Genomic DNA, 16,488 nt, shown 5'->3' with positions numbered 1-16,488 from the left:
AATTATTCATTTTTATGTGCATACATGGGCCTCAAATAAGCTTTCACCAACAACTTATGGATAAATTGCTGAATTCCATAGTGTGTGATTGTTAGTCAAAGACTCAAGCACAGTCCATTAACTGAAAAAGCTAAGTAATTATACACAAGATGGACAGGAAGTTGCATTAAAAAAACCCCAGCAAAATCTTACTGTAGAAGATTTTATTAATTTTGCTCAATTCTACTAGTACAAAACAAGAAAAATAAAAGCCACAAGATGGAATTTCAGTAGTTATTAAAACCCAGGAACCAACATTTTGTAACATGTGAGGGTCAAGAACAAAAAGTGGTGTACAGTGGGGCAAAGCTGGGCTACTCTATTTTAAAATGTACTGCTAGCGAGACAACCTGGGCACAATTTAAAAAAAAAAAAAAAAAAAAATCCCATACCACTTTTTGGGAATGGGGGGGGGGGGGGGGGGGGTGAAGCCATTTTAAGGTGAAGGACTGCAAGAGGACATTGGACATTTGTTACAGAAATTAGTGGTATAAACCAGGTAACAATATGTGGGTAAATTGCTTGAGAAACTGTTGACAAGTGTGTTAAAACATTCTAAAATAAAGTGATTGCACTTTAACGTGGTATCAGTGTACACACATACTCCATTGTGATTTAGTTTAACAGGTCATCCAGGTTGTGCCAGAACTGTCGAGTGGCTGCACTCTGCCTCCAGTAGAAATTACAGCCAGCGCAACACATGCTACTGAGCTTAAGCTTCAGTACAAATCTAGTCAAGACAAAGTGAGATGGCATGACTTCCACTTATTTGTTTCAGGCTTAGTCGCTGTCCACCCAACTCTCCCCGGTTTCTCTCACACATACACATGTCAAGGGCCTATGGGATAGTACAAGAGTAACTTGTCAAGCTTGAGAGGGTGCAAGACTCCGTATCCCATGTTCTTCCGCTTTTCTCATACAATGCCGTATTTGCCTGCTTTAGTAACCCTTGTCTGCAAGAAAAGGGAAAAAGTCAAGTCACTATGATAATACGGTTCATTTATACACCTCTTAGGGAGCCCCAGATTTTCTGTAAAATTGTTCTGCTGCAGTACAGAAGTGCTTGATGTAATTCATTAGTTAGTGGCAGGTTCCCATCTTAAAATAGTTTAGGGAGGGGGAAACCCACCCCACCCCACCACTTACTGCTGATCCATTGCTTCTTTGCCATCAACATTGTGCTGTGGTCCCTCTGGAGATCGGAGGGCATCACAGGGCACGTCCCAGGCATGCAGTTCCCTCCTCCACTGTCTTACTTGCATGTCCCAGGCACGCCGGCTGTACTTGCAGTACTTGTTGGGAGTGCTGGGATGCAATCCAGGGATTCGCGAATGCCTGTGATCAAGAGATGCAGCTATAATCACTCCTTACTTGACAAGCCTGCATTAAGCTAGTTTTCATATTTAACCATTTCTATAGTAAAATAGGATAATTTTTTTTAGATGTGCTTTTTTATAAAACAAGAAAATCTGCAAACTTGAAAAATATGTAGTATATTCTGATAACTAGATAATGGATGCTGGGGAGTCAATTTATAACATACATATTTAAAGAACAAAGGTTTTTATAAGTACAAAGACGGGAAAGAGCTCATACTTGGCCACCTGCTGTATGTAGTTCTGGTACCCAGAAGTGTTCTTTCCATACTGAATTTGTTTTTGGCGTCGCTTCAGCACTGACTCATTGGTCTCACAGCGAGATTTGTCCAGAAGGTCAGGGTACCTGCACCCTTCTGACTGGGACCTAGGGGATTAAATTGAACTTTTTCAGGCTTTAAATTTTTTCCATTTTTATCCTGAATGTAGAATGGCATACATCACTTCAGGAACACGCAAGCAACTGCACAAAGTTTACCTTACACTATTGAGAAGTGCGGAAGAAAAACCCACTCAGCATTAGTGGAAAAAGCAGCCAGTAGTGTGTGTAATAAATATACATACATACATACATACATACATACATACATACATGCATACATAATCCTGAATTAAAGCATGGTGCTTCAAAAAAAAAAAAAAAAAAAAAAAAAAAAAAAAAAAAAAACACCAAAAGAAACACAGATGCTAAAGTCATCATTTAGATAAAGACATCCACTGTAAAGTATTTTTTGCATGCAGATGAGCACAAGTCTCCTGACAAAGCTATTTAAAATTCAGACCTTTCCTGATCCTCATCCTCAGTTGAGGGAGACATGTTGGGAGTGACCACTTTCAGAATACAGCGCTCAAGTATGGATATTCTGGAATTGAAGAGAGCAGGAGAAATTTCCCTGTGTAAACTGAATCCTACAACAGTTGTCAGACCAGGGGGGGAAGCCAACAAAATTAAAATGCAGCACTCTAGCAAAAATGCAAAAATAAAACACCCCAGCAACTACTACTTAGAAACCAGGTCTGGAGTTAAGCTTTTTGCTTCTGCCCTTCACATGCAACACATTGCTGTATAACTTTCACCTTCCATTTCACCTAGTAGTAAATTAAAAGCAAATTGCTCACCCCCCCACTCATGTAGCAGTGATAATGTGGTACTTTTGCCTTTGTCCCCATTTAACTTCCTGTACCTAGATAGCATAACTATACCAGTTAGAAGCAGTACAGTTATAGTATACTAGACTGTACCTGTGAGGCTTCTGGGGACCAGCGGTAGCTGAGCTTCCGTCCCTGCTCAAACTAGAGCCCAGCGGTGTTACCCCCGAATTACTGAAAGTAGGGGCATCAACAGTTGATCCAAGATATACAATCATACCTGACCCCTTCACAACCCCTCACTCCTTACTTGACCAGCCTGTCAAACATAGAACTGCAGCCTGGAAGAAGCCAGGGTTCCAGGCCATAGGGACATGATACGAGTGTCCTCGTCATGTCCATAGGTAGATCAAGGATACTAGGCCAGAGGGATGCCGCACACCAGCTTCACCACACATACAGAGAGAACAACATCACTCACAGTGACAAGACAATCTTTTCTGTATACTTGCATATTAAATATAGGTCTACCAATTCTAAAGCATTTTTATACATTAAGCTTGTTAAAGTGGATGAGAATCCATATCCAAAGAAAGAATACAAAGGAAAGCAAAGAGAGCAGTATGGATTTTAGATTTTACAGAAAGAAGTTGCAGGATAACTCATTTAACATAGTTAAGATTTTTCCTTCTATAGATTTAAGATTTGTCAAATGACAACAAAAAGAAACTTTATATATATAGAACCAGTAGGGAACAAGTGCCTGTCTTTGATTTACAGGTATTTTGCTTGAGCTCAACAAAAACTCAACACTCAAAAGCTACACTCACTAACTGGAAATTATCTGTATATCATGCGGTGATATAATCCCCAACAACTAGAACTATTTACTCCTGTATAACAAAAAGATTTATGTTTGCCATCAAATAAAAATAAAAAAATATAATTGCACAACCTGGAGACAAATGCAACAGCACCACTAGTACAAACCTAGACTTCAGCTGATTTTCTAAATGAGTTGCCATACTGCTGCAAGTGGCTGGTGCCCTAATGACACCATATATACTGGGCTGGACTTTAAATGGGTAATAGCTTTCTCAGGGTGTGGCTTTGTGTATCACAAGAATAAATACTAGGGTTCCATACAAAATGAACAAATTATATACTTAAAGAATGACTATGGAAACTGAAGGTTCTTTAAAAACAGTGGTAGATGTTAATTTGTAAAGGCTGATTTTGTCTTTTTTCTTATCAGAACCAGAATGTGTTTTATTGGCCAAGTGTGCTAATGCACACAAGGAATTTGCTGTGGAATTTTTCTTATTTTTTTACTGATCACTGTCATGTTGAACTGCTGTGTGTGAGTTTACTTGTAGGGATTAATAAAGTTTTACTCTATCCTATACCGGATGAATACTTAGGAGCCGCTTTGGCTGTTGTTAGGTGGTTAGGGATGGTCATTGAGGGATGTCGTCCACGTCTTAGGTAATACCTTCTAATGAGAACCTGATTTCACCTGGAATAGTGGGTGAGGAAACTTGTTGTCCTTTTCACTTCCCCACCAATGCAATCAAGAGCTGAAGTAAAGCAAAGTAACACTGGTTTTGTTCACCCCTGTTTGCTTTTAATCCTTTATTTGTCTTTTAATAAATAAATAAATAAATATGTATATATATTTATTCTTTACATAATCACTATACATTGAACTTAATTCAGTATTTTCCACTGGCACCGAGCGAAATTGATGAAGGCCAAGAACTTGACGTGAGTTCTACAGCTCGGCACAAAACGGTCGACGTACGTCGTACGTGCGAGAAACGACGCGACCGACGTAACGCGTCACACGCTTACGTCCTTTGCAACATGGCGTCCGGCAGCGGAGTAAGTGTTTTTATGCCTTCCTTTTAAAACGATAGTTTTGTGTTTCAGAACATTACAAGCAGCGTGTTGATACAATATATGCGAAAAATTTAAATTTATATTCTCAAGCTAATTGTAAATGAATAATGTATGGTGCTGAGTCTAAAGAAATGTTTTGAGCCGCCGGCCTGTTGTGTTCGCTCGTGTACCGGCCGGGCGGGAGTGCGCGGGTAACTTTTTTTTTTCCCCACCTAAATTTGCCGCCGAATTGGTAGAAGAGTCAACTGTGGTGTTTGTGTTATTCAGACTTATGTTAAAATGGACTGCTTACTCTTTTTCAACGCAAGACTCCGCGCTCTGATGCAGCTGAGCTTGTTGTCTTGCCGCGTAAATGACAGTCTTAGTCTATATTTGTATTTCCTGAATGTTTTCTAACGAGACTTCTCGAAACCTTTTTCCTCTCCCTTTGTTTGAAGAGTAAGAATGACTTCAGGAGAAAGTGGGACAAGGAGGAGTACGAGCAGCTGGCCCAGAAGCGGCTCACGGAGGAGCGCGAGAAGAAGGATGGTGAGCGCGCGGTCGCGTCTCCTCTATTCTCCCCCCACCGGAAAACACAGTACACTCTGTGCCCAGTTCAGTCATGTCCTGCAAGTGTCCACTTGAACATGGTACACCCCCATGGTGACAGCTTTATCCCTGTTACATTTACTCATTTATCTGACACTTTTCTCCAAAGTGACTTATAATGTTAAATTTCTTACAATTATTTACCCATTTATACAGCTGGGTAATTGTACTGAAGCAATTTTGAGTAAGTTCCTTGCTCAAGGGTGCTACAGCCAGAGGAGGTATTCGGACCTGCGTCCTTTGCATCCAAAGTTTAAGCCAGCAGCTCTAACTGCTATGCTACCAGCTTTCCGTACTATGTACAGAGTATGGACAACTGGTAGTGTAGTGGTTACAAAAAACATGAACAACATTCCGTTTATTCTGACTCTAGTCTATCACCTTGGGTGTGGTACAGGTATGTTAATTTTTATTTTAACAAGTCAAGGTTTGGTGCAGGGATTAAACATATAGGTTGAAAAGATACATTTCCTAGTTACATCTAACTTGTCATTCTGTGGATTTATGTACTTGTAATATAAATGCTGCTGGTTCAAACTGTACTGCCTTCTGCAGTAAACTGGGTTAAAAATGCCTAGCTGGGTAAATGGATGAAATAGTTTAACTTGAACATAAAGTTGTTTCTTTTTAAGGATCAGATTATTATTTTTTAAACTTCCTGTGAAGCTGGCAGATGTAAATCCAAGAGAGACTTTTCCGTTTGACGTTGGCAGCCAAAGGTGTACAGTTTTGCTGTAATGTTAAATTACACCCTCATCATTACATTCAGCATCTTTCTTCTCAGGCAAGCCAGCTGTTCCAGTCAAGCGGGAGCTCCTGCGACACAGAGACTACAAGGTTGACCTTGAGTCCAAGCTGGGGAAGACCATTGTCATTACAAAGACAACACCTCAGGCAGAAATGGGCGGGTGAGATGGGATAATCTTATTGAGATTATAGTTATGAGGGTCATTTGATTGTTACATTCTTCTTAAGACACTTAAAATGGACATTCTTGTTCAGGTACTACTGCAACGTGTGTGACTGCGTTGTGAAAGATTCCATCAACTTTTTGGACCACATCAATGGGAAGAAACGTAAGTATACAAAACTGTAATGGTTGAGGCTGGTTTGTCATACAATATGTAAAATGTGTGTCTCTGTCCCACCGCAGATCAGAGGAACCTGGGAATGTCCATGCGTGTTGAACGATCTTCGCTGGACCAGGTTAAAAAACGTTTTGAGATAAATAAGAAAAAATTGGAAGAAAAACAGAAAGAGTATGATTTTGAAGAGCGCATGAAAGAGCTACGAGAAGAGGTCAGTAATTTTGCCAAGACTTTTACGGTTGTGCAAATAAGCCAGTCCAGACACATGAACATTAAACCTATTTGATATTCTTACGCTGTGGACACTTGGACCGTTGCTTTCTAGTGATATGTCCATAAAATTAATCCCATATCTTTTATGCATGGGATCTGAGTTCCTATAGGGTACCAGTTAAAAATTTGAGTCCATTTCTTAGAACCCCCCAAAGGTTTTCGTTTATCATGATTGAGCAGCAGATCTTGGTGACAGAGTACTTGTAAGTTGCTTACTTTAACTGTTTTGTTCAGTTTCCAGTTTGTGCTTTACATGTATTCCCACGGTGTACTCAAACTTTTGATTGATACTGTACCCACTTTTCTATTCACAATCTGAGTTGAGGAGGCAAAAACTGTGTTTTGTTTGGGTGGGTAAGACTCCAGTGTTTTTTTTCATGTGACAACACAGTTGACTGGGTGCCTGCAGGGCTGTCTAAAATTGAGCAGATAGATGGATGGTGCCCCACCTACCACAAAATTTGCCTGCAGCTTGTGGTGTGAGAAGTGTCTGGCTGAGCATGCAGCCATGTTCACCCGTTCTGAACTGGCATCTGTGGCAGACTTTGCGACGAGATGTGTCCGTTGGTGCCGTAATTAGCAACTAATTTTTGGTAGGGAAGCAAATTTGGTAAATCAGCTGTTTTTCATCAATTCCACTTGCCTAAAACTTGTGATATAATCATGTATTATCTTTAAATGCAGTAGTAATTAATGTGCATGTTAATGATAGTTTGTATGCAACTTCATTAAAACCACACTTATTCCTACCCCAAACCATACATTTTGGCTTCCCACCTTATATTTGTTACTTTATGTCAATGAAGGTGCGTATCCCATTTTATTATTCATCTTAAGTAGTGTCTAATCACTTCATTAACCCCTTATGCATCAGATATTGGAAAATGAATCTTGACTCAATACACCCAGGAGGGGTGGGCAGCCATTGGCACTTGGGCCTTAAGAGATTTATTCTTCACCCTTGTCTTTTGCTGTGAAGATTGGTTTTCTTTTCTCTCTGGCCAGCCACCTTATTTTGTAGTTCTTGTAATGATTTAATGTATAGCTAACATTTATTTTTATTATGTCTCCCTTTGTTCGGCGCACTGTGAGAAGGGCGCTCTGCAAAAATGGAGAAGCTGAGTAATTTCTTGTTTTCTTATTTGCTTTAGGAGGAGAAGGCAAAGGCTTATAAGAAAGAGAAACAGAAAGAGAAGAAGCGCAAGGCAGAAGAGGACTTGAATTTTGAGGAAGATGATGAAATGGCTGCTGTGATGGGATTCTCAGGGTTTGGCTCTTCCAAGAAGGGCCACTGATGACCTGTTTTCCCTGTGAGGGTTTCATGGCTTCAGAGGCTCTCAGACATCCTACTTCCCTCTTCTGCAACTGATTATGGTGCAGTTGTAGTCAGTCTTTTTGGGGAGCTTTGGAATTGAAGAACTTGATTTCTTCATCCACCTAACCCTAACCACTACGTCTTCATACAACAGAGAGCAGCTCTGGTTCAGGACAGAGTTGCCTCCCTCATTTCAGGCCTAGGGGGTGGTTTCTATTTTTTTATTTTTAAAATAACTAATTTAAGTTGGGCTTTTTAAATGTCTGCATTCCCTTCAGTAAACCGACAAGATTTACACACATTTTGGGATGAATATTTAATTTTAATCAGTCATGAATGTGAGTCAGTGGCATCTGTTTTTGTATAATACCTTGTTAAAATTTTCTCTGTACTCCTTTCATGAACTTTGGATCTACTGCATATTTATATACTTCCCACACGTTGTTTTTGTTCTTAGAGACATGTTTCTGTAATAAGAAAAGTTTGATTAAAATAAGTTCACCTTTTAAGTGTCCTTAATATATAATTTTTTTTTGGCATATTAACAGTTGAGCAATAACATGCGTTTAATGGATACCGTCCATCTTTTCCATCTCATCTTGGAGCAGGGCACTGTGTTCATGAAAAAACTAGAAGTTTCTGTGAGGAATTGTTTACTTCTCTGGTTCCCTATTTTGCTGTTTTTTTACACTTAATTCAAGCTAATTTTATTTTGTAATTGGCATTTCAACTTGTGAATAGAAAGGCATCCTTTGTACCCCTTTAAAGACAAGTAGTAAATTAATTCACTTCCATCAAACTCTCCAGAGATGCTCAGTGAAGAAAGATGAACCTGTGATGGATGTTTACATGCATTCAGTCAGTTCAGTGACTTTGTAGTACTGCAATGTGTCAGATTCTCTCTTCACTTTAAAAATGCAAGGAAGTTTTTACTACCATTAGGTTCTAGTGTTCGAGTTTTTACTGTCATTCTGCTCCTCTATAGCTTGTATACAGCGGAATGAAATGTCGCTTTTCCCGAGACCATGGTGCAACACAGAACAGGAGTACAAGACAGCAAATGAATCCACAGGATAGGACGTGGATGCGGACACGGGCTGCGAGCTGTAGGTAGTTTGTAGTGTATAAAGTCATGCTGGGTTCTCTGTTTGACTGCCAGGTGAGTGTTGGGAGGCAGCAGGGGGTTGAGTAATCTCACTGCCTCAGGGAAGAAACTGTTGTGGAGTCTGCTGGTGGTGGCACGGATGCTCCTGTACCTTCTGCCAGTTGGCAAAAGGGCGAAGAGTCCACAATGCTGGTGGCTTTGTGGATACGGCGGTTTTTGTATGAGGGGTTGATGGGCAATTATTTAAACATTTATATAGCTGGGTGATTTTACTGGAGCAATTTTATAGTAAGTGTTTTTCTCAAGGGTACCATTGCTGGGATTTGAAGCTGCAACCTTTGGGTCCAAAAGCAGCAGCTATAAGCTCCACACTAGTTTTGCTGGTTCTTTTGTCTAAAGCCACTTACACTTTTTTACCCAGTTATACAGTTGGGTAATTTTACTGGAACAATATAGGGTAAGTACCTTGTTCAAGGGTACTACAGTAGTAGGCCAGATTTGAACCAGTAACCTTCAGCTATAAAGGCAACAGTTCTAACAACTACACTATCAGCTACAGGTGATGTGGTAGTACAACAAGGAGCACTAATGTCTCACAGCACTTGGGTGGAATGAGAAGACATGGGTTCGATCCCCATTCTGTGTGTGGAGTTTGCATGTTTTTCCTGTGTGTGTGTGGATTTCCTCTGGGTGCTCTGGTTTCCTCCCACACTTCAAAGACATGCTGTTCAGGTTCCCCCATAGTGTGTGAGTGACAGAGAGAGAGAGTGTGTGTGTCTTCCACTGATGTATGGATGAGTGACCCAGTGTAAGTAGTGTATCTAGCAGTATAAGTCACCGTGGTAAATAAGGTGTGTGGGCTGATAACACTACATAGAGTTCATTGGAAGTCGCTCTGGAGAAAAATGTCTGAGAAATAAATAAATGTAAATATTTAAGTATAAGTGTTACGCTCTTAGTTCTGTGTTTCGTTGTTATGAAATCTTTATCACTATAAACCAAAATGCTCCCTTTCCACGGAGTGTGATCTGCGAAGAAATGTCAACTTGACAACAACATAGATAACCTGAAGCTCTGAAGATGTCACGTTTGTTATGTCGAACCTGTGGGTACCGTGCTGTAACAGTTGAGAAGACCAGTCATAAAGAAGTGGAAAAACTGCTGGTAAGATGCAAATGTGCTTCTAACTGATGACCTGTAACATCAGACAAGCAAGGACTTGTCAACATGTGGGTGTCGCAGTGGAATTTTCTGCATCTCTCTATGAAGATGGATGAAAATACACGCCGTCTGAAATGTCTGCATACAGTTTGTTTCGGCTTAATTTGGTTGAAGTTTCCATGCAATTTTATATTTATATTTAGCCTTTATATATTTACTGTTTATTTAATTTTTTCAAAAAAAGCGTTTTGGGTGCAATTTACTGTAAGTCTGGAATTGCAATTACCTTAGTATCTAACTAGAGTTTATTCAGTTTATGGAAATAGTATTTGTGGATTAAATTTGCTGAAGAAATTACGTATTTCCAAACAGGCAAAAAAAAAAAAAAAAAACAAGAAACTTTCAGATATGCCAAGAGAAATTTGACTATGTAGAGCATCATACACCCATTTAAGAACTATACTAACTATATTTTTCTGTTTCTACAAGTTGTACATTGTAGTTATTTGTTTTAATACATCAATTTCTGCTTAAGTTGAATGAAAATCACACACGGAGATGGGCGTTTAATTTAACATATCCAAAACACGACCACTTTTGTTCTCCTTTCAAACCGGCTGTAAATTGCTGTAAATTTGCCCTTGGTACCATGTTAATTCGGAACCTTCAACTGGTAAATGGATAGATTCGTTTTCGACCAGTGCTTCCCAAATTTTTTGAATCTTAGCAGCCTTCGCATAATTAAACGTAAAGTCGAAAGCTGTTGAAGGAGACAAATTGACAGCTTGGAAGTCAGAGCATAACAACGCTTCATGTAGGTTGCGATGAAACCATAGAGGCTCCCACAACTAGATTCTATTCGAAGAGAGTCTGCCAAATACTTGGTAGTAAACCCAGTGAAATACCGCTGTTATTGCAATACTTGTCATGTAATACTAACCTTTTCATACCAAAGCTGATCATATGATATAAAGCAGAACTTACCATCTAGGATGCACCCTCCCTATAATGCCATGTGTTTCCAGGATAGGTGCTGGACCACTGCAACCATGGACTGAACAGGTGGTTACTGACACTTTTTAACAGATAGTCTAATAGATAATAGGTTAATAGATAGCTTTGTCAAGAGTCTTAAATGTCCATTTTGAGGACAGAAAACTGTTAGAGAATGATGTTGTTAGGTGCCGTCAAGTCAGTGTTGACTCATGGATTGTTGTCCTGAAAAGCGTCCGCTCTTCCGCCAACCGGCTAAGACCTGGAAGTGGAGCATCCATGGCTGTGGCGGTTGTGTCGATCCACTGCATCGCTGGCCTTTCTCTTCTACGTTGACCTTCCACTTTGTCCAGCATGATGTCCTTTTCCATCGTCTGTCCTCTCCGCACGATGTGTCCGAAGTAAGAAGGTCGAAGCCACCTCTGAGCTTCCAATGACGTCTTTGGTTTGATTTACTGCAAATCCACATATTTGTTTCAAGGGTCGTCCAGGGTAAACGCAAGATTCTTCGCCAGCACCACGGTTCAAGGGCATCAATTTTCTTCCCATCCATCTTCTTCACTGTCCAACTCTCGCATCCCTATGACGTGACTGAGAAGACTGTGGCTTGAATGAGTCCAACTTTGTGTACAGTCCCTGCACTTGAGAATTTTATCCAAGCTCTTCATGGCAGTTTTGCACACAGGAATTCGTCATTAGATTACCTGGCTGCTTGTCACTTCATTACCGATTATTGATCCGAGTAGACTGAAGTTATCTGCTGTCTCTATTTCTTCTCCACAGAGAACGATACTTTCCTTCTTATTACTAAGTCTTTGAAAAGGAGGTCATGCATGTAAGAAAAGGAGATTTTTTTATTATCCATACATCCGTTTTGATGAACTGCTCATGCTGGTCAGGGTTGCAGAGGTTTTGCATTATTTCCCACTAAAATGGTGTTAAATGGTGTGTAATGTTGATGGCCACACTATGAGGTCATGAGCATTTCACTTTAATACTGTTCTTTAATTTTATTTCAGAATTTTTGAATGGAGCTTTGAGAAGATGTACTTCCATCTTACATGGGACAGCTGGTAGCATAGTGGTTAGTGCTACTTCCTTTGGACCCAAAGGTTGCAGGTTTGCTCCCCACCTCTGGCTGTAGTACCCTTAAGCAGTGTACTTACCCTCCATTGCTCTAGTAAAAATTACCTAGCTGTATGAATGGGTAAATGATTGTAAGTATGTAATAATTGTGGCTTTAACACTAAGTTGCTTTTGCAAAAAACATCAGCTAAATGAATTAATGTACATGCTCTGCACTAATGTTTCCTTGATGATATTTTAAGAGAGCATTTGGGGTTTTGTAAAACTACATTCCGGGACAGGAGTATTGGAACAAACTCCTGCTTGTGCTCACCTGTCAATCGCAGAGCAGGTATAACCCCCCTACAAGTCTTTACGCTTTCGTTTACACCGTTTCCAGCAACTCACTGCCCCCCCATATTCACCTCTGCTTAGCAAGGGGGATCAAACAGTTTTGCTTGGCAGCGGGTGCGAGCTCTCCAGTCGAAGGGAAAGACCAAAAATCATTTAGCCAAACGCACGACTGCAGTCCGACGCATCCAACTCATGAAGTGACTATTGGAGTTTTGCTCAGTCATAATACTAGAGCTGAGATGAGGCCCAGCTGCAGTTTCCAATCATCCTGAGAACCACAGGAAAGAGATGCCATGAATTACATTATAATGCGTTATGTACAATCCCCCGGAATAGCGTGCCTGGGCCATTTTTGTTTGGTTCTATCGTTGTCTCAACTAGGCTACACCATCCATCCATCCATCCATCTTCCTCCGCTTATCCGGGACCGGGTCGCGGGGGCAGTAGTCCAAGCAGAGCCTCCCAGACTTCCCTCTCCCCGCAAACCTCCTCCAGCTCCTCTGGGGGAACCCCAAGGCGTTCCCAGGCCAGCTGGGAGATGTAGTCTCTCCAACGTGTCCTGGGTCTGCCCCGAGGCCTCCTCCCAGTGGGACATGCCCGGAACACCTCCCCAGGGAGGCGTCCAGGAGGCATCCGGAACAGATGCCCGAGCCACCTCAACTGGCTCCTCTCGATGCGGAGGAGCAGCGGCTCCACTCCGAGCTCCTCCCGGGTGACTGAGCTCCTCACCCTATCCCTAAGGGTGCGCCCAGCCACTCTGCGGAGGAAACTCATTTCTGCCGCTTGTATCCGCGATCTCATTCTTTCGGTCATGATCCAGAGTTCATGACCATAGGTGAGGGTAGGAACGTAGATCGACCGGTAAATTGAGAGCTTCGCCTTACGACTCAGCTCCCTCTTCACCACAACAGACCGGTACAATGACCGCATTACTGCGGACGCCGCACCGATCCGTCTGTCGACCTGCCGCTCCATTTTTCCCTCACTCGTGAACAAGACCCCGAGATACTTAAACTCCTCCACTTGAGGGAGCAACTCCCCCCTAACCCGGAGGGGGAAATCCACCTTTTTCCGACTGAGAACCATGGCCTCGGATTTGGAGGTGCTGATTCTCATCCCCGCCGCTTCGCACTCGGCTGCAAAGCTCCCCAGTGCACGCTGCAAGTCTTGACTTGATGAAGCCAACAGGACCACATCGTCCGCAAAAAGCAGAGACGAGATCCTGCGGCCACCAAAACAGACACCCTCCGTTCCCTGGCTGCGCCTAGAAATTCTGTCCATGAAGATAATGAACAGAATCGGTGACAAAGGGCAGCCCTGGCGGAGTCCAACATGCACCGGGAACAGGTCTGACTTACTGCCGGCAATGCGAACCAAGCTCCTGCTCCGGTCACACAGGGAACGAACAGCCCGTAGCAGCGAGCCCCGAACCCCATAATCCCGAAGTACCTCCCATAGGATGCCACGAGGGACACGGTCGAATGCCTTCTCCAGGTCCACAAAACACATATGGACTGGTTGGGCAAACTCCCACGAACCCTCCAGCACCCTAGTGAGGGTATAGAGCTGGTCCAGTGTTCCACGGCCAGGGCGAAAACCGCATTGCTCCTCCTGAATCCGAGGTTCGACTATCGGTCGGATTCTCCTCTCCAGTACCCCGGCATAGACTTTCCCAGGGAGGCTAAGGAGTGTGATCCCCCTGTAACTGGAACACAATCTCCGGTCCCCCTTCTTAAAAAGAGGGACCACCACCCCGGTCTGCCAGTCCAGAGGCACCGTTCCCGAACTCCACGCGATGCTGCACAGGTGTGTCAGCCAAGACAGCCCCACAACATCCAGAGACTTGAGAAACTCGGGGCGGATCTCATCCACCCCCGGAGCCTTGCCACCGAGGAGTTTTTTGACTACCTCAGCAACTTCAGCCAGGGTAATGGACGAGTCCCCCTCCAAGTCCCCAGCCTCAGCTTCCTCTACGGAAGGCGTGTCGGAGGGATGGAGGAGATCCTCAAAGTACTCCTTCCACCGCTCGAGGACATCCTCAGCTGGGGTCAGCAGCGCACCGCTTCCACTGTAAACAGTGTTTGTGGAACATCGCTTCCCCCCTCTGAGTCGCTGGACGGTTTTGTAGAACCTCTTTGAGGCCGACCAAAAGTCTTCCTCCATGGCCTCACCGAACTCCTCCCAAGCCCGAGTTTTTGCCGCGGCGACTGCCAGAGCCGCGCTCCATTTGGCCCATCGGTACCTGTCAGCTGCTTCAGGAGTCCCATGAGCCAGCCAGGCCCGATAGAACTCCTTCTTCAGCTTGACGGCATCCCTTACTTCTGGTGTCCACCACCGTGTTCGGGGATTGCCGCCGCGACAGGCGCCGGAGACCTTATGGCCGCAGCTCCGAACCGCCGCCCCGACAATGGAGGCGCGGAACATAGTCCATTCAGACTCGATGTCCCCCACCTCCCTCGGGACCCGGTTGAAGCTCTGTCGGAGGTGGGAGTTGAAGACCTCTCTGACAGGGGCCTCTGCCAAACGTTCCCAACAGACCCTCACTATGCGTTTGGGCCTGCCAGGTCTGTCCAGCTTTTTCCCCCCGCCATCGAATCCAACTCACCACCAGGTGGTGATCAGTTGACAGCTCAGCCCCTCTCTTCACCCGAGTGTCCAAAACACATGGCCGAAGATCAGAAGAAACAACTACAAAGTCGATCATCGACCTCCGACCTAGAGTGTCCTGGTGCCAAGTGCACTGATGGACACCCTTATGCATGAACATGGTGTTCGTTATGGACAAACCGTGACTAGCACAGAAATCCAATAACAACTCGCCGCTCGGGTTCAGATCAGGGAGGCCGTTTCTCCCAATCACGCCCCTCCAGGTATCACTGTCGCTGCCCACGTGGGCGTTAAAGTCCCCCAGTAGAACGACAGAGTCCCCAGTGGGAGCGCTTTCCAGCACGCCCCCAGGGACTCTAAAAAGGCCGGGTACTCTACACTGCTGCTAGGCGCATAAGCACAAACGACAGTGAGAGACCGTTCCCTGACCCGAAGGTGCAGGGAGACGACCCTCTCGTTCACCGGGGTAGACTCCAACACATGGTGGCTGAACTGGGGGGCTGTTGTTAAGCCCACACCCACCCGCCGTCTCTCACCCTGGGCAACGCCAGAATAGTGGAGAGTCCACCCTTGGTCGAGAAGAGTGGTTCCAGAACCCAAGCTGTGAGTGGAAGTGAGCCCGACTATATCTAGACGGTATCTCTCAACCTCCCACACTAGCTCAGGCTCCTTCCCCGCCAGTGAGGTGACATTCCAAGTCCCAAAAGCCAGAGTTGGCGCCCGAGGTTTGGGTCGGCTGGGCACTCGGCCCCGACCACTGCCCAAATCACAACGCACGACCCCTTACGGCCTCTCCGGCAGGTGGTGAGCCCACCGAAGAGCAGCTCCACACCTTGGCTTCAGGCTGAGCCCGACCAGGCCCCGTGGGCATAGACCTGGCCACCAGGCGCTCGCATGAGAGCCCCCCCACCCAGGCCTGGCTGCAGGGTGGGGCCCCGGTGACCCCATACCGGGCAGGGTAAACGAGAACCTTGATTTAATAGTCATAAGGGGGTTTTAGGACTACACATCGAATATTATAAGACAAGGCCGATCATGATGCAGCTTTATTGGCTTCAGCTGTAATTGCAGTGTGCAGAGATTTTTATTTCTTTTACAACCACGGTGCGACAGTCACACCACTACTTGACTTGGTTTTCTTGGTGACAATTTAGGGCCAAAACATGTCTGATCTTCACCGAATTCCGTTGACAGCTAGTGGGGGTTAAAGCCGCCAGAACAACAACGAAAACTGATGGGAGCACAAATCCCGGTCAACAAGACCAGGCTTCTGCACTTCGAAGCCAGAATGTTGCAGACGCTCATCTCGTATCCGTCGTCTGTAGATATTTGAAAAATAAATAAATAATTGAAATAAATACAACAATAACAATTAAAAAATAATATTGTAACGACCCGCATTAGACACTTAGATGCAGACGTGTGATTCTTAAGTGCAGTTAGATTGTTTCTTTCCACCATATGAACCAATGTTCATCACACGAGTAGCTGCATTAAACTTTATCCGAATATTGACGATTCCTGATCACCCTCCTA

General features: G+C 43.9%; 2 protein-coding genes across 2 annotated transcripts; one reads left to right on the top strand and one right to left on the bottom strand.

Moving 5' to 3' along the window:
• Positions 1-466: 466 nt before the first annotated feature.
• Positions 467-3,538, bottom strand: slbp2 (stem-loop binding protein 2). The gene is made up of 7 exons (XM_018751896.2): positions 3,495-3,538; positions 2,815-2,949; positions 2,658-2,738; positions 2,198-2,278; positions 1,636-1,782; positions 1,186-1,374; positions 467-992 (listed from the first exon to the last, which is right to left on the bottom strand). Exons 1-7 carry the CDS (start codon positions 3,527-3,529, stop codon positions 878-880), a joined length of 783 nt encoding a protein of 260 aa, XP_018607412.1. The 5' UTR covers positions 3,530-3,538; the 3' UTR covers positions 467-877.
• An 807-nt stretch (positions 3,539-4,345) lies between these two features.
• Positions 4,346-8,176, top strand: zmat2 (zinc finger, matrin-type 2). Its single transcript, XM_018751792.1, has 6 exons — positions 4,346-4,385; positions 4,841-4,931; positions 5,776-5,899; positions 5,994-6,067; positions 6,145-6,290; positions 7,504-8,176. The coding sequence occupies exons 1-6, from the start codon at positions 4,368-4,370 to the stop codon at positions 7,645-7,647; spliced, it is 597 nt and encodes a 198-aa protein (XP_018607308.1). The 5' UTR covers positions 4,346-4,367; the 3' UTR covers positions 7,648-8,176.
• The last annotated feature ends 8,312 nt before the right edge of the window (positions 8,177-16,488 follow it).

Source organism: Scleropages formosus, chromosome 4, assembly GCF_900964775.1.
Source record: "Scleropages formosus chromosome 4, fSclFor1.1, whole genome shotgun sequence".
Lineage (NCBI taxonomy): Eukaryota > Metazoa > Chordata > Actinopteri > Osteoglossiformes > Osteoglossidae > Scleropages > Scleropages formosus.
This window is presented reverse-complemented; position numbering and strand designations above follow the sequence as displayed.